This window comes from Cajanus cajan, chromosome 3, assembly GCF_000230855.2.
Source record: "Cajanus cajan strain Asha chromosome 3, NIPB_CcT2T_4, whole genome shotgun sequence".
Taxonomy (NCBI): Eukaryota; Viridiplantae; Streptophyta; class Magnoliopsida; order Fabales; family Fabaceae; genus Cajanus; species Cajanus cajan.
The window spans coordinates 75,033,691-75,055,365 of record NC_138519.1 but is presented as its reverse complement, the minus strand read 5'-3'; the positions used below and the strand labels follow the sequence as shown (position 1 = coordinate 75,055,365).

Genomic DNA, 21,675 nt, shown 5'->3' with positions numbered 1-21,675 from the left:
GCTACCGTCACTTAGAAGCCCCCTTGTTCCCTACTCTGGTTGACAAGGGTGGTAATGTAGAGATTTGAAACTCAGCGATTTCTCCCAACAAATTAGTGACGGAGACTGACGAAGGGTGACGATAGAGGGTAGCATGTGACACTAGAGAAAGCTTATAAAACCGATGAACTCAACCGATGAACTCGTAACCCGCATGGGTTGAACCTGCCAAAACCCGAGTTCTTTATTGATCAAAAATAGCCCTCCGACTGATGATCGGGCCTATTTGGATTGTTTTCTTTATGTGGTTACTTATACCTATTTAAGTATGGGGTTTCACCAGCATTTTTCTTGCCAAAGCTAAAGGACCACTTGCACCACACTGCACCTTCTGATGATCCAACTAAACATGTCCATCACCGCGCTTTGTTTCTTCTTGAGAATAGATTTGGTGGCTACAATTTGTTCAAGAATAATTGTGAAGACTTTGCAATGTACTGCAAAACAAGCTAGGTTGTCGTCACAGTCACAAAAATCGATGTAGGGGCAAAGTGGACAAGAAACATCTCTCTTGACTATTGCTAGTGCTTTACTTTGTTCGTCACTAATTTTTACGAGCACTACTAGCTTTGGTGCTTTTGCGTTGATTGGATGTGGCATGTTTGTGTTAGCAGGGATATGTTTCAGATATTGGAGTAAGTGCATGTCTGAATTCACGTAATCGATCTATGTTTTAATCAATTTGACGCGGAAGTAAAAAATTGTAGCGTTTTATTTTCGTGTTGTTTATGTGAGTTACGCCTACGAAACGTGAAACCAAATGTTTTTATCCACGTCAAAACATAATTTTTCACATTTAACCGGAAGAAAAAATAGTAATTTCTTCGTAAATTTATAATTAAACGTGAAAAGAGAAGAAAAACTTGTATTTAAAAATAGAAATCAAACATGTACTAAAGTATGTGATGACGTAGCTAAATTTCTAATAGAGAAGATAATGAGATGGCAAATATGTTTTTGAAATGTTTCTTGAATAATAGAGAATTGCTAAATACAAATATAATTAATCTTTAATTCACTAACACTGTGTTGGTCTAACTTTTTTTTTTTTTTGTAAAATTTTTATTAGATTACAGTATGATAATATAGAATCAATTATTATTTTCTTTAAAGTTTTTCATTTGAGATTATAAATTGTTTAACAAGTAAGAAGGAAGAAACTATAATAAGACTTATGATCTAATTAAAAATGAATTCAAATATCTTAAATAAGTTTATGAGTCTTGTAAATGAAAAATAAAAAGAATGATTAAATAAAAGACATTATTGATAGTAACAAGTGAGATTTCTCAATATAACTTATCAACAAAGTCGGTGATTAATTTTAATTCTAATTTATGTTATTCTCTTGGTTTTAATTATAATGTTCTTGATTTAAATTCTAATTTAATCCTACTAACAAAATAGTCAAATATAAATCTTTATTCTTTTGATTTTAATTTTAATTTTCTCCATGTGAGTAATAAAACAATTTACAATTATTTTAGCTAATTAAGTTCATAATCTTTATAATTTCTAGTCATTTTGATCTTAAAACACATGTTAATATTGCATACTATATACATTTTTAAAATTTTGGATAGATTAATGTGATTGATGAGTTAATTTTCTTTAATAATTTCTTAGTTTTTAAAATTAATTAATATAACAATATAATATTTCTAAGAGTTAAAATAATAATTTAATCTAATGTCAAACACCACTTGAACCAGTAATTTCATAATTAAAATATATAATTTTCGGTGAATTTTTCATGAAAGTCAATTCCAGTGAAACAATGAGAGTGAGACTGTCTGACAACCTGTAAAAACACTCTAAAGCTGATTGTCAGTGTTAGAAAAGTGTAAAATAAAGATTAAGCATCAAATAATACCTTCTTTATAAATTATATATTGTTATTGAAAATATTTATTTTATGTCCGTCAGTTGCACTGCCTAATTATTATGTTACTATGAACTCATACTTTGTTTAAAAAAAAAAATGAACTGACATGCTAAGTAATATGAACCGGAATTGTAACGAAATGAGTCAAAAGTGTAATTATTACTGATACACCAGCAAATCAAACCTCAAAGTATAAACATGGTTACTATATTACTATTATATATAAAAACATGTCAATTTTTTTGTAGAATTTATTTACAAATATTGTAATTATAAATATCAAATTTATCATAATAAAAATACACTATAATTATGCAATATTACACTAAAATTTCTATAAACTTCAACAGATAATAATAAATAAACTAATCATAAATATTAAATTTAATGTAATAAAAAATACATTATCATAAATAAATTAATTCAAAAAACAAATAATACCAATAGATAAGTTACTTTTTATTTAAATAAAATATATATAGAGAGATGTGAAAACACCTGGATCTCACTGGTTAATAATAAAGAAATATAAGATTGTGTAATATTTTTAGTTTTCACTTTACAAGAAATTCTAAATTTATAACTTGTTAAAAATAAACACTATTATTATGCATAAAAATTTGAGTTGATAATAGTTACAATATATCATAAATGAGATTAGTCATATATGGCAACTGTAAGGAGGAGGGCTAAGGCAACACTACAAATGTCCTTGGCACGGTCATAGAGGGAGGAGCAGTGGACAGAGTATAACCCTATGGGTATGTGTGGAGTGATAAGTTCGAGCTTTGAAAGGTAGAAGAAGTTAGAGGAAGGTTTCTCGACAATGTAAAAAGGATGAAGGATTGGATCGATGAAACATATTGAGTGTAGAGAAAAAATAAGATACTAAATTACTGATTAGTAATTATTATTATTAACGAAAATAAAAAAATGGTGCATATATGTTCAATGCGAGTGAGATTTAATTTTGTAGAATAAATTAGTTAGTGATTAAACTATCTTTCAAGACTTTTGTTTTTTAGTAAAGTCTTTTATAACTACTTTTGACTTTTTATCCTAATTTGTTGTAATTTTTTTTTTTTTTTTTTTTTTTTTTTTTTTTTTTAAATCATGAAGAATAGATTGTTATTTTAGGTGTATAATATGATATGAATGATCTCTAAAATTAAGAAAATTTAAAGTAATTATAAGTGTTTAGAAATTGTCAAACTTCTGAATCTTCAGAATTTTGATCTTAAAACCTATGTATAGTTTAAAAGAAGAAAGAGTCAAAGCAGTTATGTTGTGAAGGATGATTTAAATTAAAATGGTGAATTGAATTGTGATAGAAAGTGGGAATCTCTGGAAACTGAAGATAGGAAACCTATTATGGCTCGTCACTCGATGGCAGAGACGGTGGTGGTGATGGTATTTCTGATCCTCTCCGCCAGAGCTACGATGGCGCGTCCCTACAAGACCTTCATAATTACAACCTACTCCATCCATAACAGTTCCTCCGACACATTCAGCAGCATGACGGAGATCCAATCCTTCGGCTCCTACCAATACCACATGTTCTACATTCCACAACTCTCCACACCTAAGAATCAACTAAACACCCCCTTTATCATCGCCTTCTTATTCCTCGCCTGCTCCCACTTGGTCTACGTCGCCATCTACAGTTGCCGCAAAGACCACCCGGAGTTCTGTGATGACCCCCTTGTTCATCACACTTCCAGAAGAGGCCCAAGCCATATTAAGGTTGCAAGTGAACAACAACAGCAAAAGTACAAACAATGGAATAGCACTAGCAGTTACATGTCTTCTCTGCAACGCCAGCCATTTGTCTTTTCAGCTACCAGATCAAACCAATGCAAATTAAATTAAGTCCTGGATTCAATAAAATGTGTTTAGTAGAAGAACTTTCTAATTCTGCAATCTACTTGCATCAAATATTAATTATAATGAATAATGATGAGGAAAAATGATGTCCTTTTTCTAAAGCATAGTTATTTTGTAAAGGGGTGTCTAAGATTTAGTGTTTGAGATAGTAATATGGCCAAAAAGATTTATTTAAATAGGGGGGCAATCCTAGGCTTGTAAAGTTGAATTAAGTTAAACTACTTTCTAAGATTTAAACTGCAACAATTGTTTTAGATTATTCTCATGGGACATAGTCCAAATCACTATATCTTTCATTATTCGCTTTCGAATGTTATTCTTTTTCTATTTTAGAAGAATTTTATGCTTCATGTAAAAAGTTACTCTTTTGTTCCCTCCCTCAAGTTTGGTTTCCTTTGTTCACCATATAATAAATATACCAAGTTTATAAGAGATGAGAAAATTGGACATTTGTTAACATTGGGACGTACTATGGAGTTTTACAAAGACTTCTGTCTATAAATTTTACATATTGATAAACATTTAGTTGTCTATTTGGACAGAATTCTAGCTGAACTCAGTGTCGCACATTGGGTATGATAACCTTGTTCAAATTGTGGTTATTCATGGATTTGGTGATATAAATAAAACAAACCATGTAAAAGTTCTATACCGAACCCTGCTAATGTTAGGTAACCGGTTCAAAAAAGTTCTTATCACGAACTCTTGGTAAGTAGGGTCTGTTGAAGTTAGTAAAAAACAGGCATAGCCTACCAACCCTGTGGTTGTGGTAAAAAAATGCAAATGGTTCTATCACATCCCATGAAAATTCCCAAATCCCAGTCTACCAAAGACACAATAGAGAATTGAAGGTAGATCTTAAAATTGAAGCAGCCACATTTTTATTATTTTTTACCTTCAAACCGCATATTTATTATTCTCAAGTGGTTTTAGTTAAAAGCATAGTAACCGATTCAAAAAAAATAACTGTCCCACATCAAAGCAGGTTGAGTGCACTTGAAATATAACAAATTAGCTACACTTAAGATCGTTAAAACTAATCCCATTTATGCCTCGTTAGCGCATGCTTTAGCCTCAAACCAATAAAACTGTTCAAATAAATAATCCAGACAGACTATTGGTAAATAATCTTTGGCACTTTTAGCAAAGGGCAAGAGAATATGTGTCTCAGACTAGCACATGAAAAGACTAAACTAAAATGTTGCATACCAGCACTTGCAGAATCCAGTATAAGGTCTCCATTTAGGCAGGAAATTTCTTAATATTCTCCCCAAATTGCTCCCATCCACCATGAAGTTAAGTCAATGGTTGACTCATAAATTTATTTCAGGTTGAACAGGAAGTGTACGAAGTGTATATGCAGAATAAACTGAAGAGTCACAAGTAACAACACAAGAATCACCTACAGGCTATAAGGGTGATGTTACATAAGTCACAACATATCCCATCTTTTTCTTAACATATCCATATATAATCCTATAATACAATATTTACTGATATGTGAAAAGAGAGATGCAACACATGGGTCAGGGAGGACCCTAAAAACAGGAAATGAGGCAATAATTGACATCTCTAGCGGCCATCATTGAATTTTCCATGACTTTAGTTTATTTTCCAGCAAGATTTAATTTTAGTTTATGAGAGATGAGAGGGTTAAAATATAACCCTTAGATTAATCAAGTGAGAGAAAATTAATTTAAGGGTTATATTTTAACCCTCTCATCTCTCATAATAAATTCCCTCTCACTTGATATATTCCCTATATATATATATATAAATTTAATATTTAATTGCAAATGTTTTAATTATAAATAAAACACAAAAATTTCTATACACTTCAATAGATAATAATAAAATTAATTATAAATATTAAATTTAATAAAAAAATAAATTATCACAATAGATAAGTTAATTTAATAAGTGTGTTACACCAATAAGCAAGTTACTTTTTATTTAAATAGAATATATAAAGACACGAACCGTTGAATCTCACTAATATATAATAAAGGTATATACTATTGTGTAATCATTTTTAGTTTTTATTTTTAAAGAAATCTCAAATTTATGAGTTACTAAAAACAAATTCCATTATTATAGATAGAAACTTGAGCCGACAACAATTATAATGTCACATACAAGATTAGTCATATATGAAAAAAAAACACGCCTTAAAGGGAAATAATAAATAGTCATAAATCCTTATTTTTAAGGGTTGTAATAGTATCTATATTAAGACACTTTATTCATTTGTTGTACTCTGTTCTGTTGTGCATCAATACAGATAAACACTTCTCTGTTTTTCTCTCCTCCATGACAGAACTCTAACATGGTATCAAGAGCACTGTAACATCAACCATGACTTCTCCTTCTCAATTCGTTCCACAGACACTCCATATACCGATGATAATAATTTCTCTCCTCTACTTGGACATTGTAACAATGCCAATTACTAAAATACATGTTTAAGGTGTTTATGGCGCCACAAACAACAGCGAGGAAGAGAGCTAGGGCAACGTTACCGACGTCCTTGGCACGATCATGAAGGGAAGAGTAGTGGTGAACAGAGTATAATCCTAGGGGGACACATGGAGTGATACGCTCGAGTTCCGAAAGGTAGAAGAGGTCGGAGGGGGGGTTTTCGATGATATTAAGAGGGATGAAGGATTGGATCTTAGTGATGCTGATGACGGTATTTGAGGAAGTGTCCTCGATGGAGTAAGAGGTAATTATAAATGCCCTACAAGGACGTGCCTTTGCAGTAGTCACCATGAGGAGAACCATGACGGTGACAATACAAAGATGGGTCATGCTAAAGAGGGATTGAAAACTTGAAAAGATATTGAGTGTGAAGAGAAAATAAGATAACAAATTACTAGTTAATAGTTAATCTTATTAATAAAAATCAAAGATAGTGCATGTGTGTTCAATGTGAATGAGTTCCAATTTCTTAGGATAAGTTAGTTAGTAATTAAACTATCTTTTAAAATTATCTTTTTAAGTAAAATCTTTTATAACTACTTTTGACTTTTCAACCTTGTTTGTTATAGTTATTTACCTTTGGTGTATCCGTTGTTTTTCTATTTTACGAGAATGTTACGTTGTAGAACTTCATTTAGGAAACAAATGTCGTTCGTTTTCTAATCTATGTTTATTTGTAAGAATTGTTTTCGGGTTATGCCATTTTCCATGATTTTATTTTTTGAAATACAAATGATTCATAAATAAATAAGACTTTAATTATATAAAATGTTTATTTTTGATATTCCACTATCAACAAATAGAAATTATCTAGATATAACTTTTTTAAGCAATTAAAATAAGAATATGCAATCTTACTACTAATAGTAATAAATGATTGAATGGTAGTATTAAAATCATTTTACATTGTTATTAATTAAATTCATATAAAAATAATAATATATGTTAAATTTCTTTAACGATTTGCAATACAATTAAATGTAACAAACAAAAAAGATTAACATATAAAACCTAAGAAAATATTCAAATTATATTTATTGTATAAAGATTTTTTAATTTTTAAAACCTGAAAAAATCGAAGTTAGGGAATAATTTCACACACCAAACAGAACCAAGCTCACATTGCCCTTTTTGTTTCATTCGTGTTTCTTAACTAGAAAGCTTCTCATGTCTTTTGCTAATTGAGGGTAGTCTCCAAGTAGTTTTTGTTTTGAAAGGGTGTCATCCTCCTTTTGTGGGGTCCACAACACCTCACCAGCCTTTAGGAAATTCAAGCTTCTGGTTATTATTAATGAAGAAATAACACTAATTATATAAAAATATACTAACTTAATGACTGATCTCTTACTAATAATTTGCTTGAGAGAAGGCTCCTGAGCTTTTGTAAGGCTATCTTCAAATCTTCAGCCCCATTTATGTTAGGAAGCTTATGTGCTCCTTTAGCAGCAACCAAGATTGTTATCTGGTATAAGTACATCTCAAGTATAAGAACAAACAATGCAAAAACTTTTCTTTTTGCATTGTTCAACTTTGACAAGAAAAAGGGATTTTAGAAGATACGAGTTATGGATTCAAAATTTTCAATCCAAAGATAAAAATGAAATAAATGAGTGCCTAATAAGGATCAAGCAATTGAGTTGGACCACATGCCTCTCTAGTTAATCTTTCCTAAGATGATATCTTGATACAATGAAAGTATAAAGCAGGTAAGGATCTTGCATCTTTGATATGTGGACATGTTGGTGAATAACGAGCCTATATGATAGAACATGGATTTTAGACGAGAAATAAAATGAATGAAACTCATTTAAACATTTTTTACTATTTGTAAAAAAAAAAAATTCAGATATATATTTTTTTATACTCTTTCTTTTCTTTTTTCTCCTCTCATTTGTTGTCTGCAACTAAACAAAGAATAAATGTTGAATAGTGATAGATTCTAAAATATACTGAGCACTGTTAATTGAGAAATCAGGAGCAAAGCCTTTGTTATTATTGGGCTAATCATATTTTCCTCTTCTCCTACATACCAATATAGGTGTGTTAATGACCTATCAAAATACATTTGGAAATGAGTTACATCTAGTAATATTTTCAAAATAAAATTGAGTTGATGCATCCAATTTGAAATCTTCACTTATGCGAACCCTAGTTAGATGATACAAATATGAGCAAGGAAGCATGAAAATATTGTGGGACTACAGCACTTAAAATTTTATAATGCTTAAATTAGGAGTGAAATGAAAGTTTGTGCTGGTACACAAACAAAATTTTAATCAGGAATAGTATGTGCACAAAGAGATCATACCATACCACTATGTATTCGTTGCCAAACCCATTGAGAAGTCTCTCTTCTTCAAATATTTTCCTTCCCTCGTTAATCTCCTTTACATCAAACTGCAATAGACTATTAATTAGTTATAGCTATATTGCTGATATTATGCAAAATTATGATTTTTCTAATGGCTGAAATTGAAGTAGAGAACACTTTTTTTTCTGCAATGCTCATCACAATAACCGTTTTGCATGCTGAATTCAAATAAACTGAAGCACATTTAAGATTAGCTTTTTAATAATCAAACCATACCATTCAGTATTCATTGCTAAACATATCACTCTGGATTTTTATACTTCTCTTTTCTGTATTGTTCAGATTAAGTAATGTCTCTTCATCAAATTTCGCCCTTTCTTCATCTGATAATTGATTATAGTATTTCTCCCCATCCTCTTTGCTTTAGATCCTACTGCCAAAGATTGTTCACTAAAGCTAACCTCTAAGAGTTACAATCTCCTAGCAATATAAAATTTAGATATATAGATAGTAACTAATAACCCAACAACAAGCTATTTAAAACTAAGATGTATATATATTAACTTATAACCAACAATTGCTATTGCAATTTGACCTTGGTAGAAGGAAAGGACTTACAAATGAATATCCTGCAACAGTGTAACCAAGACGTCGAACCAAACTCTGTATTGTCTCTGTCACACATCAAATATCAAGTATGTCAAATACAAAGCCTTGTACAAATAATGAAAGTTCAACTTTAGCTAATTCATAAAAGAAAATATTGATGTATAGAGAAAAAAGACCTTTCAAACTAGATTGTAATAATAACTAAGGTATGCAGAATAAGAGGCAAGAAATTTCCTAGGAGAACCTTGACATCATAAAGAAATCTCCTATGTGCACACTGAATCATAAAAGCCATCCCACCCCAAAGTCATAACATACACAAACATGAGCACAACTATGTACATGTTTTCACACACCATCAAATAACGGTGGTTTCCAACTGGTTCATGAACTATACCACTAGATGATTTCTTAGGAATGTGCAAGAAGCGTTATTCCCATAATAATAGTCCTCCCTGAACTTGATCAGCTGCAACTAGTAGCCATGTCTAAGGAAAAAGAAACTCAAGGAAACGAAACCTCCCTCCAACTTAATCCACACCAATTGACCAAAGTCACCGAACAACATAAATGCATTATAACACCTATTTTCACATAGGTTCAGCAAAACCATAGAAAAAATATCTCACAAGACCCACATCGTGACTTTTTTCTCCATGGGAATCAAACACAACATTAAGGGAATTTATAACATTCACGCACCCTATTCAACCAACTGAGTTAGACTCCTTTGATGACCCACATCATGATGAGAAGAATATAACAAGCAGTTCCTAAAACTAACACCATCCCGAGAGGACGTATCTGCAGTTTCTGCAATCCTAGTTAGGTCCTTTTGTATTGAGCTTTCCATCCCACCGGACATCGCAACCTTAAATAAGACACAGCAAAATATGATTAACAAAAACTCTAAACAAACCCACTTGAGCCGATGACTTTCATAAAAAGGCTGGAATATCTACCAGCTAGATGTCAAGTCCGCTTTTCTCAATGGAGTACCACAAGAAGAGATCTATGTAGAGCAACTACAAGGTTTCATAAGCAAGGGCAATGAAGACAAAGTACTAAGACTTAGAAAAGCTTTATATGGTTTGAAGAAAGCTCGTCGGGCATGGTACAGTAGAAAAGATCAATACTTCACTGGTCATGGATTCAGGATTAGTAAGAGTGAGCCAACACTATACATCAAGACCCAAGGTCAGTATGACACACTCATCGTCTACTTGTATGCAGGGAACAATATGAAGATGATGATAGAATTCAAAGAAAACATGATGAAGACATTTGAAATGAAGGACCTTAGCTTGATGGGCTTCCTTGGTATTAAGGTAAGTCAAAAGAAGAAAGGGATATTAATTTGTCAAAAGAAATATACTGAAGCTCTGTTGAAGAAGTTCAAGATGAGTGGTTGCAAGACTATCACTACTCTGCTTGTGACAAAGGAAAAGCTACAAAAAGATGATGGAGCACTAGATGCTGATGCATCTTGCTATAGAAGTGTTATTGGAAGCTTACTATATTTAACAGCCACACGACCAGGCATAATGTATGTTGTAAGTCTTTTATCAAGGTTTATGCAAAGCCCAAGCCAAATTCACTTTGGAGCAGCTAAAAGAATTCTAAGATATCTACAAGGTAAAAAGGAGTTTGGTATATGGTACAAAACCATGACCAACTCAAGTTTGCTCGGATACACCGATAGTGATTGGGCAGGATCGGTAGATGACTTGAAGAGCACCTCTAGTTATGCCTTCTCACTTGGATAGGAATATTTTCTTGAGCATCAAAAAAGCAAGCAACAGTTGCACAATCAACTGCAGAGGTAGAATATGTTGCAGCAGCTGAAACTATAAGTCAAGCAATTTGGCTACGAAGAATACTAAAATGGGAGAATAACAAGATGGGCCTACTACAATCTACTGCAATAATAAATCAGCAATAGGAATGACAAAAAAATCCAGTACATCACAGCAGAATAAAACACATTGCAATCACTTCATTAGAGAAGCATAAACATCTAAAGTAATCAAGATGGAGTATTGTAAGACCGAAGAGCAAGTTGCTGACATATTCACAAAGGCACTACTGAGAGCAAGATTCGAACAGTTTCGCACTATGATAAGAGTTAGAGAAATTTGTATCAAGGAGGAGTGTTAAAATATGATACAAACTTCTAGAATTAGCTAGATTATTATAGAAAATACATAGGTGTATGTTAGTAACTACTAGATGATATAAATTCTAGAATTATGTAGATATCTCTAGAATCTTCTACATAAAACATGAATGATGGTGTTGAGGCCTATAAATACGCCATGTACCCAACATTTGTATCCAAGTAACTAGTAAGTCATTTCCACTCAAATCTATTCCAACTATTTCTCTAAACTAATTTTTTTCAAGTAAGCTTATCAATATAAATTTGCCTCCCCATTCTTTCTACCAATCAAAGAAGTTTTTACTATTTGATAATTCATAAACTAACCGTTATCATACCATTACTGTGACATGAAAAAGAGAGAGATCATTTACACAACAATGCCAACTATTCAAATTAGCACAGATATACCGTTTATGGATGTGAACGATAGATACCCATGTTAAGCGAGAAAAATAGTTGCTGTAACTACTATACTTCAATTATAGTAATCAACGTACTGCGGTACATGAACATGACCAGTTGACACAGATTAGTCGTAAAAGTAAAACTGCACAATACAAAAATTTGTCCACACTTAGTAAATAAATGTTTCAACAGTGCCCACTTTGAATAGCGTCAATTATATTTGTTGCTTTTTCATTCTTAAATGTGATTAAAATCAAGTTGTAAAAATGACAGGACCGATTGATTGGTATTATAACTACGGTCACAATTACTAGAACTATATTTTGACAAAAATAAAATTACAACCCATGCCCCATGAAATTGGTCCAAATGCAGTATGCAGTAGAAACAGCTCCAAAACCATATAGTTTTTCTATATAACCTATCAAATCCAGATATACTTTTATCAAGGTTGACTCATGCCACCCAGAAAGCCATACTTATTCTATATCATGACGATCATAGTTTAAGTGGCCAAACAGATTGGCACAACATAATGAGGGGAAAATTATATATATATATATATATATATATATGAAAAAAATGTAGACATACAAGTCCAGAGTGACATGCTAGAAGAATGCATACCCCAAGTCTGTCTTCATCTGCTTTATGGCTTGATTGAAGCATACTAAATTCGTTGGTCAGATGAATACATTCTTGGATATTTTCAGGGGAGACAAAATCTAGAGCAACCTTTATGCACAACTGCCAAAAACCAACAAACAATACAATATTAATGTCAATAAGATTACAACTAAAAAGTAATTAACATGGAAAAGGGAAGACAGGCAGGCAATTTGCTGTTGATAGGCATGATTTGAAAGACCCACATCAATTAGTAACAATGCAAAATTGGATCAAGACATAAATGGACATAATTTAGAATTGGCAAACCTTTAAGTTTCTAACTTGATGGGGACACCTAGCAGGTATAAAAACAGCCTCACCAAGGTTTTGTACAAAAGTCCATGGTTCAAAACAGGACCCTCAAATGCATAAATGGGAAGATGGTGAAATTCTATCTAGAACAAAAATATAGATAAAGAACTAATCAAATTCTTCTGAATTTCCCTTTATGATGAGAATTCAGATAAAAAACATGATCATGAATGGGGTGAAAAACCTATGCTATAACATGAAGGAATGAAATAACAATCAAGATAGTTTAAGACCAGGATAAAACCTATTCTATAAGATGAAGATATAACATAATATATATTGATCTCAATATTAGTTACATTTAAGAGAAGTGAACCTTGGTCTACGTCGCCATCTACAGTTGCCGCGAAGACCACCCGGAGTTCTGTGATGACCCCCTTGTTCATCACACTTCCAGAAGAGGCCCAAGCCATATTAAGGTTGCAAGTGAACAACAGCAAAAGTACAATCAATGCAATAGCACTAGCAGTTACATGTCTTCTCTGCAACGCCAGCCATTTGTCTTTTCAGCTACCAGATCAAACCAATGCAAATTAAATTAAGTCATGGATTCAATAAAATGTGTTTAGTAGAAGAACTTTCTAATTCTGCAATCTACTTGCATCAAATATTAATTATAATGAATAATGATGAGGAAAAATGATGTCCTTTTTCTAAAGCATAGTTATTTTGTAAAGGGGTGTCTAAGATTTAGTGTTGGAGATAGTAATATGGCCAAAAAGATTTATTTAAATAAGGGGCAATCCTAGGCTTGTAAAGTTGAATTAAGTTAAACTACTTTCTAAGATTTAAACTGCAACAATTATTTTAGATTATTCTCATGGGACATAGTCCAAATCACTACATCTTTCATTATTCGCTTTCGAATGTTATTCTTTTTCTATTTTAGAAGAATTTTATGCTTCATGTAAAAAGTTACTCTTTTGTTCCCTTCCTCAAGATTGGTTTCCTTTTTTCACCATATAATAAATATACCAAGTTTGTAAGAGATGAGAAAATTGGACACTTGTTAACATTGGGACGTACTATGGAGTTTTACAAAGACTTCTGTCCATAAATTTTACATATTGATAAACATTTAGTTGTCTATTTGGACAGAATTCTAGCTGAACTCAGTGTCGCACATTGGGTATGATAACCTTGTTCAAATTGTGGTTATTCATGGATTTGGTGATATAAATAAAACAAACCACGTAAAAGTTCTATACCGAACCCTGCTAATGTTAGGTAACCGGTTCAGAAAAGTTCTTATCACGAACTCTTGGTAAGTAGGGTCTGTGGAAACAGGCATAGCCTACCAACCCTGTGGTTGTGGTAAAAAAATGCAAATGGTTCTATCACATCCCATGAAAATTCCCAAATCCCAGTCTACCAAAGACACAATAGAGAGATGGTTATAAATTTATTCACCATGGAGTTAAGTCAATGGTTGACTCATAAATTTATTTCAATTTGAACAGGAAGTGTACGAAGTGTATATGCAGAATAAACTGAAGAGTCACAAGTATCAACACAAGAATCACCTACAGGCTATAAGGGTGATGTTACATAAGTCACAACATATCCCATCTTTTTCTTAACATATCCATATATGATCCTATAATACAATATTTACCGATATGTGAAAAGAGAGATGCAACACATGGGTCAGGGAGGACCCTAAAAACAGGAAATGAGGCAATAATTGACATCTCTAGCAGCCATCATTGAATTTTCCATGACTTTAGTTTATTTTCCTACAAGATTTAATTTTAGTTTATCAAATCACCTATGGACTTTTACAGAAATTGAAAATTAGTAATAAGTGATCAGGATAGCAGATAGAGTAACACTTCATAATTTATTATGCAATGATAATATGTGTATTATCTTATCAGAGCATTCGATGGAACTAAAGAATTATCCAAATGTAATTTCACTCATGTATCTTTTTGAAAGCTTCCTACAACGAGGTTTGAAACAGATATATGAAATCAGTTTAATCATTTAAGGATAATTTCCAAATATTTTTTTCATTCAAATTTATTTTCTCTGAATCCAAACAGATTATAATTGTGCTAAACAAAGCTTAATTGCTTACAATTTTTTCACCAAAATAAAGTTCTTTGCATTTATTAACTATAAATCAGGCAGATTATTAACATAAGCTCTGCTTCTAGTCAGATCTAAGAATTTTCTTGAATGAGCAATGATGAATAACACAGAAATCACTTGTATTTTGAGCTTAGGAAATGGATCTCAATGTTGCGTTGTAGCAATTGTTTGTAATCTGGCTAAACATACTATAAATAAGCTAACTCTTTCTGAACAAGCACAGAAATGATAACTTTCATTACTCAATGATGAATCAAATGACAATAAGTAAAATAGCATTCATTAATCAAATTAAAGAGTCAAAAATACATTATAAACAGCTAGTCTTGAGTTACATTTAAAAAAAAAAAAATTAAAATGCTGAAACTTCAATCATGGACATCTTCATATCCCCAACTTTTTCATTTCTTCTTTGGATAAAACTTTCATACAAACAGGTGGTTTAATTCTCCCAAAAGTAAGCAATGAAGTAGAAATCGTCGATAATCCTTCACCACAAATTAATGCAGAAGCTACGATTGATCCAAATGCATCTGCGCTAATACCGTCAATCTTCTGCCAAATAAATATAATTAAACCACCAATACACATATCAAGGACAAAATTACTTGCTACTGAATCTGGAGCACCTCCTATGGCCCGTGCCAAAACACCTATTGACATAGCCATAGGATTAGGAATAAACTTGGCCCATTTTTGATCTACACTGTCTTGAATAAAATTCATGATCATTGCTCCAAAAAAGAATACAAGGCAAAGGGTGAGACAATGCTTTGGAAAATGTGAGAAACCATTTGCTCCTAATATTGCCATGTTGCGATAAATAAGGCCATAAGGGGTAGGATATGTAGAACCAGGTATGCCAACATCTTGAATGCCCCTACAAAGTAACCAATAAGTAAAAGGAGATAAAATTGAACCTATTATCACTCCAATTACTTGACTTATAAACATATTCTTCAGTGAAGTTAATGTCATGTATCCTGTCTTAAACTCCTGTATCATATCAGATCCGGTGAACATAATATTCATCACCATTCCACATGCAGTCAAGCCAGCTATAACACCACCATGAGATGATCCTGCCCATGCACTGAAAGTGATGATAGCCATTCTACCATAAGTGGATGCCATGGACCAGTTTGATTGACCGCATCCATATGCATTACAAAATGCTAGTATGGGCGTAATAATGTATATTACGCCAACATGATACCACGGGAGCAAATGATTAACTATGACAATAATGATTACTAAAAAAATGATGTAAATCAAAACAAGAAATCCACTTGCTATTGGGTATTGAAATCTATCAACTCTGCAGGTTTTGTCGAATGAAAGTTGACCACTACTTTTTTTGTAGTATTGGTTATACAAACCAAAAAAGGTGCGGCCAACAACTTTGACCAAATTATATATACCATCCCCGAAAATTGTTGCTGTAGGTATGAAAACCTGAAATTAAAGAATGCATTGGTAAGACCAATCAAATCTCAATTAGCTATAAACTGTTGGAGATATACATGTATTAGGCATAAAATAATTATATTTTTTCTTTTTCCTATAACTGAATTTTTTAAGTCAGTTACAGAATAAATTCTGTTTAGGTTACAACAAGAATTTGTTTAGGTTTTATTTCTGTTTCAACTGCTTCAATATTTTGTATATATACTTTTTGTAGTTCCCTTTCACAGATAAGAAAATTGATCAATGGAAAGAAATATTTTCTTCTCAATCACTGTCATGGTGGTGACAAGTTTGGTAGAGGTTCTAGCAGGAACACAAAATGGTGTTCTAACTGCAAAAAGACAAATCATACTATTGAAACATGCTTCAAAATATATGGTTTCCCTACTGGTTACAAGACTAATAGCAAAGATTCATCAACTTGTTCAACTCCATCTGCTAACGTAGTTGATTCTAATCCATTTGTAATTTAAGAAAGTCCCACCTTGGAGGTTGGTTCATCTCAGAACACTTTTGGTTTCTCTAAAGAGCAATGTGAAGCACTCTTGGCTCTCCTGCAGCAGTCCAAAGATTCCTCTCCCAATATGACTCATGCACATCATTGCACTGTGAATTCCACAAGTTTTAATTATTTTCCACCTTCATGGATTCTAGATAGTGGTGCCACAGACCATATTTGCCTTTCTAAATCTTATTTTACTACTTTCCATTCCGTTAAGACTATCTCTATTCGGTTGGCAAATGGCAGTACTATTATTGCTAATCATTCAGGAACTATTCACCTTGGTAACTTAGTGTCACATAATTCTTTGTATGTTCCAGATTTTACTGTGCATCTGATTTCAATTCCTAAACTTATGTCTACTCTTAATTGTTTTGTTCTATTTTGTCCCCTTAATTGTTTTATTGTGAAGAACCCAACCTTCAAGATGATTGGAGTAGCTAAGAAGATTCAAGGGCTATTTCATCTATTGCAGCCTAATACCTTAGCTAGTCTTTCTGCTGAAACTACTGATTGTACTTTACATCATAAAAACAATGTGAATGTTAGCACTATTGAGAATAATTCCTTATGGCATATAAAATTAGGACATCCCTCAAATAAAATTGTTCAAGTTCTTTCTTCTCAATATGATTACCTATCTTTTTATCCTATTCATGCATGTGATATATGTTCTTTTGCAAAACAGAAGAAGCTATCTTTTCCAAATAGTGCTACTCGAACACAAAATTTCTTTGAGCTTATTCATGTTGATATATGGGGACCTTTGGCTGTTTCCTCTATTGATGGTTACAAATACTTCTTAACAATTGTTGATGACTATAGTAGATTCACATGGATTCATTTATTAAAATCTAAAATGGAAATCAGAAACCTTTCACAAAATTTTATTTTACTTATTGAAAATCAATTTAATTACAAACTAAAAAGATTAAGATCTGATAATGGAAAAGAATTCTCTCACTGATTTTTACAATATTAAAGGTATTCTACATGAGACCACTTGTATAGAAACACCTCAACAAAATGGAATTGTTGAGCGAAAGCATCAACATATTTTAAATGTGTGTAGATCTTTACTATTTCAATCCAAAATCCCTAACATTTTCTGGTCTTTTGCTATGAAGCATGTGGTACATCTCATCAATAGATTGCCTACACCGTTTTTGAAACTAAAATCTCCTTATGAAATGGTTTCTAATATGAAACCTGGCCTTTCTATTCTAAAAGTCTTTGGTTGCCTTGCTTTTGCTTCAACTCTTACTACCAGAAGAACAAAATTAGCTCCTAAAGCATCAAAGTGAATTTTTCTTGGTTACAAAACTGGTAAAGGATATGTACTTTTTAATCTCTCCTCAAAATCTATTTCAGTTTCTAGGAATGTAGTTTTTCATGAAACTATTTTTCCTTATGTTTCTGTTTCTAAAAAGGATACTAGTTTTGATACCACAATGAATTCTAATGACACTAATCTAACACAATATGAATTATATCCTAATATTGACTCATCTGTCTTAGAATCTCCTCTTGAGGTACCTCAATCAATTTCAGTAGATGCAGATTCTGAAAATCCTGTTGCAAAAAGGGTTTCTTTAAGGACAAAGACTAGACCTGGGTATTTGGATCAATATCATTGTTATACTCATGATTCTTCTGACACTACTTGCAACATCCCTTATCCTTTACATTTATACATGTCATATGCTAATTGTTCTTCTGACCACATCTCTTTTTGTCATTCTATTTCTGCACATATTGAGCCTTCTAGTTTCAAACAAGCAAGTCAACATGATTGTTGGAGGCAGGCTACGATGACTGAACTTCAGGCTTTAGAGAGAAACCAAACTTGGACTTTGATGAAACTTCCTCCAGGAAAGCACACTATTGGATGCAAATGGGTTTATAGGATCAAACATAAGGCAAATGGCTCCATAGAGAGATACAATGCTCGTTTGGTTGCTAAGGGCTTTACACAACAAGAAGGGGTTGATTATTTTGAAACTTTTTCCCCTGTAGCCAAGTTCACTACAGTGAGATTTTTTCTTAGGCATTTCAACATGCTATTTCCAAGTTGAGCATCATTAACATTCATCGCCCACCTTGAGAAGGGGTATTAGGCATAAAATAATTATATCTTTTCTTTTTCCTATAACTGAATTCTTTAAGTCAGTTACAGAATAATTTCTATTTAGGTTACAACAAGAATTTGTTTAGGTTTTATTTATGTTTCAACAGCTTCAATATTTTGTATATATACTTTTCTATAGTTCCCTTTCACAGATAAGAAAATTTATCAATGGAAAGAAATATTTTCTTCTCAATCACTGTCAACATGCTCATGGAAATTATAATTATAATTTTAGCATATCTCGTGTATCATAATTTTGTTTCACTATATCATGTATATCCTTGTTATGTGTCATTCCTTAAATTATGGAATTATATTAGGAAGGTTATGAGATTAATTTTTTCTAGACTATAACAATATATGTATATGTATACATCGTATGCACAACAAAGATAATACAAGAAATATAGTTTTCTTTCATTCTTACATAAAGAAAAAGATGTTATTAAGAAATATCATGACTAAACTTATTCTAAAAAAACTATTATATTTTGAAGTAATGTTGTCTGTGCATAGACTCTTCTATCATAATGAAGCGATTTTTAAATATGAAAACTATACAAGATAGCTTACTTTGTAACCTTGAAGACCATACATACTGCTTGCCTTGAGCTCCGAGGAGTACCAATCTCCTTTCTTAGCCTCAATAAGAGGCCACAAGATAGCAGTCGAGAGAATTCCACCAATTAGTTGTGACACATTGATCATGTGTGGACACATCATCCCGATTCCTATGTATGCAGCAGAGAGTTCCAGGTAGAACCTGTTATATAGATAAAAAATAAAAAAATAAAAAATTAATATATATAATAATTAATTAAAATAAATTTAATATTTTAATCAGTTTCTTTTTAAAATAAAAAAGGAAAATGGTATATTCATATACATATATATTTATATATATATGTGTCACTTTTAAAGATATGCGTAAAATGAAATTGTTGGCTAATCCACACCCAACTTATACATAAGAAATTATCCATTTCTGTGTGTTAATAAATAAATAAAAGGCTTTCCTATTCGCATACATACAACGAGAACACAAACAAGTCAACTTACATAAATATAAAAAAAATCACAAAGATGCCCATTATTTAAAAAATGTATTATATATATATTTTTGAAAATTTTCCCTCACAAGTTATATAAAAGTGAAACTCAAACCCCTCCCTCAATTATTTGAATTGTTTCCCAATACTACGATTTATAGAATACCCTGTATTCATATAAGAGACGTGAATCATTAATAACATGTAGTTGAGTAACATACTGGTGTTCATAGGCTTCTTGACCAAATATAGGGAGAACTAATCCGCATCCAACACCACGAGTGAAACTCCATCTTAAGAAGCCCCATAGAAAGCTACAGAGTAAGAAGATTTTCAGCACACGTACTTGCTTCCTAAGAACAAAACACAAAAAAATATAGTTAAATTAAAAGCATCTTATTGATATATTTATAAAATTAAAGGCTTGAATCCTTACTTAGTTTGTGTGACTCCATCTGGTATATGTAAATTGTTGATTAGATGACCTGTTGCAGTACCACTGGGATATGACAAATTGAGGTCTACTATCATGATCTGTGACAACAACCGTTGAAACTCATCAACATGTTGTAACCAACAAAAAAATTCATGCATGCATAGAAAACTATACCTGTGCAAGCAAGTATAATTATAATTATAATTAATTAATAAATGACAAAGTTAATTATATATATATATATATATATATATATATATATATATATATATATTATTTATTTACATTGTATGTAGATAGATTAGTGTACCTTAAAGAGTGGAATAAGTAAACACGAGCCCGACAAGTTAGCAACAAATAAGAATGGAATTATCCAACTCATATTCGGGTCATTGATATCTTGCTCAGTGTTAGCTCCTCCAAATTGTTTTGCAATTTCTGGTCTCATTCCAAGGAGGTAGTTACCAAAGCCAGCTGTTCAAACAAATTCAAACAAAATGTCAACAAAAAGATTCATTTTATCATAATTGCATTAGCTATTAAGCATCAACTACAAGCATAGTATTTTTTAAACCTTTATAGTTCACCAATTAGTCAGTAAAAAAAATTAAAACAGAACAGAGAAGGAAATACCATTGAAGGCAACCGTACTAGCTGTCACAACAGCTATGTGAATAAGTGTATGCTCCTCCCGAGTAAAAGCTATTTTCCTTAAACCCATTCTAGTTAACACTTTCATCCATATGTCCATGAATAGAAATGTTACTATTCCCACGTAAGTGTTGATGGGGTGGACAGTTCCTGTGGTTATGCTAATATTGACGATGACAAATATGAGCATGGTAGACATGAAGAAACTTAATAATATCCCTCTTATAATCACCTCTTTTCTCAACTTCATAGGAGCTACACGATCAAAAATGTTCTCCATTGTCAATGAACTTTTATCGAGTGCGACTTCATTGCACTGAATAATGTGTTCACCACCTCCGACTAGTTCTATTTCGGTGCTAGCACGTCTTTTTGAAGGCGGTAAAGGTGGTTTTGGAAAGATAGGAGTTTCAGTTTCATCTCCCTCACTTCTACTCTTTTTTTGGGCTGCGTCACTTGTTGATGGCCCAGTGTTTAGCTGAGACTCATCACCACCACTCTTATATCTCTTTTGACGTCTTTTTGCTACCATTTTACTATTTTCAAGCAAAGCTACTCAAAAGAGAGTTAATGAACGCGAGAAGCGGAATATGAA

At 32.1% G+C, this 21,675-nt stretch overlaps 2 protein-coding genes and 1 pseudogene across 3 annotated transcripts; all 3 read right to left on the bottom strand.

The window, feature by feature from the left end:
• Positions 1-3,920: 3,920 nt before the first annotated feature.
• LOC145955902 (FLUCTUATING-LIGHT-ACCLIMATION protein 1, chloroplastic-like) lies at positions 3,921-9,234 on the bottom strand. 2 transcript variants are annotated; one of them, XR_014432675.1, is made up of 4 exons: positions 9,216-9,234; positions 8,600-8,683; positions 7,635-7,748; positions 3,921-7,545 (listed from the first exon to the last, which is right to left on the bottom strand). XR_014432675.1 is itself a non-coding variant. In XM_083071321.1 (4 exons), the coding sequence occupies exons 1-4, from the start codon at positions 8,885-8,887 to the stop codon at positions 7,423-7,425; spliced, it is 345 nt and encodes a 114-aa protein (XP_082927447.1). In that variant the 5' UTR covers positions 8,888-9,035; the 3' UTR covers positions 3,921-7,422. The 2 variants fall into 2 exon arrangements, 1 of the variants encoding a protein (XP_082927447.1); XM_083071321.1 differs by lacking the exon at positions 9,216-9,234 and adding an exon at positions 8,874-9,035 and having other exon boundaries at positions 8,600-8,693.
• Positions 9,235-15,231: 5,997 nt separating this feature from the next.
• LOC109792519 (putative metal-nicotianamine transporter YSL7 pseudogene) lies at positions 15,232-15,981 on the bottom strand (annotated as a pseudogene).
• A 3,518-nt stretch (positions 15,982-19,499) lies between these two features.
• On the bottom strand, positions 19,500-21,612 carry LOC109792611 (putative metal-nicotianamine transporter YSL7). Its single transcript, XM_020352060.2, has 5 exons — positions 21,063-21,612; positions 20,740-20,903; positions 20,430-20,527; positions 20,215-20,346; positions 19,500-19,707 (listed from the first exon to the last, which is right to left on the bottom strand). Exons 1-5 carry the CDS (start codon positions 21,610-21,612, stop codon positions 19,500-19,502), a joined length of 1,152 nt encoding a protein of 383 aa, XP_020207649.2.
• Between the last annotated feature and the right edge of the window lie 63 nt (positions 21,613-21,675).

What these genes read in the sequence shown, in the direction of transcription:
- LOC109792611 (XM_020352060.2), bottom strand. Translation starts at nt 21,612, where the DNA reads ATGGTAGCAAAAAGACGTCAAAAGAGATATAAGAGTGGTGGTGATGAG. An exon ending in TAGTACGGTTGCCTTCAATG is followed by an intron (nt 20,904 to 21,062) that starts GTATTTCCTTCT and finishes TTGTTTGAACAG; the next exon opens with CTGGCTTTGGTAACTACCTC. An exon ending in CAAGAAGCCTATGAACACCA is followed by an intron (nt 19,708 to 20,214) that starts GTATGTTACTCA and finishes TCTATATAACAG; the next exon opens with GTTCTACCTGGAACTCTCTG.
- LOC145955902 (XM_083071321.1), bottom strand. An exon ending in TTGGCAACGAATACATAGTG is followed by an intron (nt 7,749 to 8,599) that starts GTATGGTATGAT and finishes TACTTATACCAG; the next exon opens with ATAACAATCTTGGTTGCTGC. An exon ending in TTCTCTCAAGCAAATTATTA is followed by an intron (nt 7,546 to 7,634) that starts GTAAGAGATCAG and finishes AATTTCCTAAAG; the next exon opens with GCTGGTGAGGTGTTGTGGAC.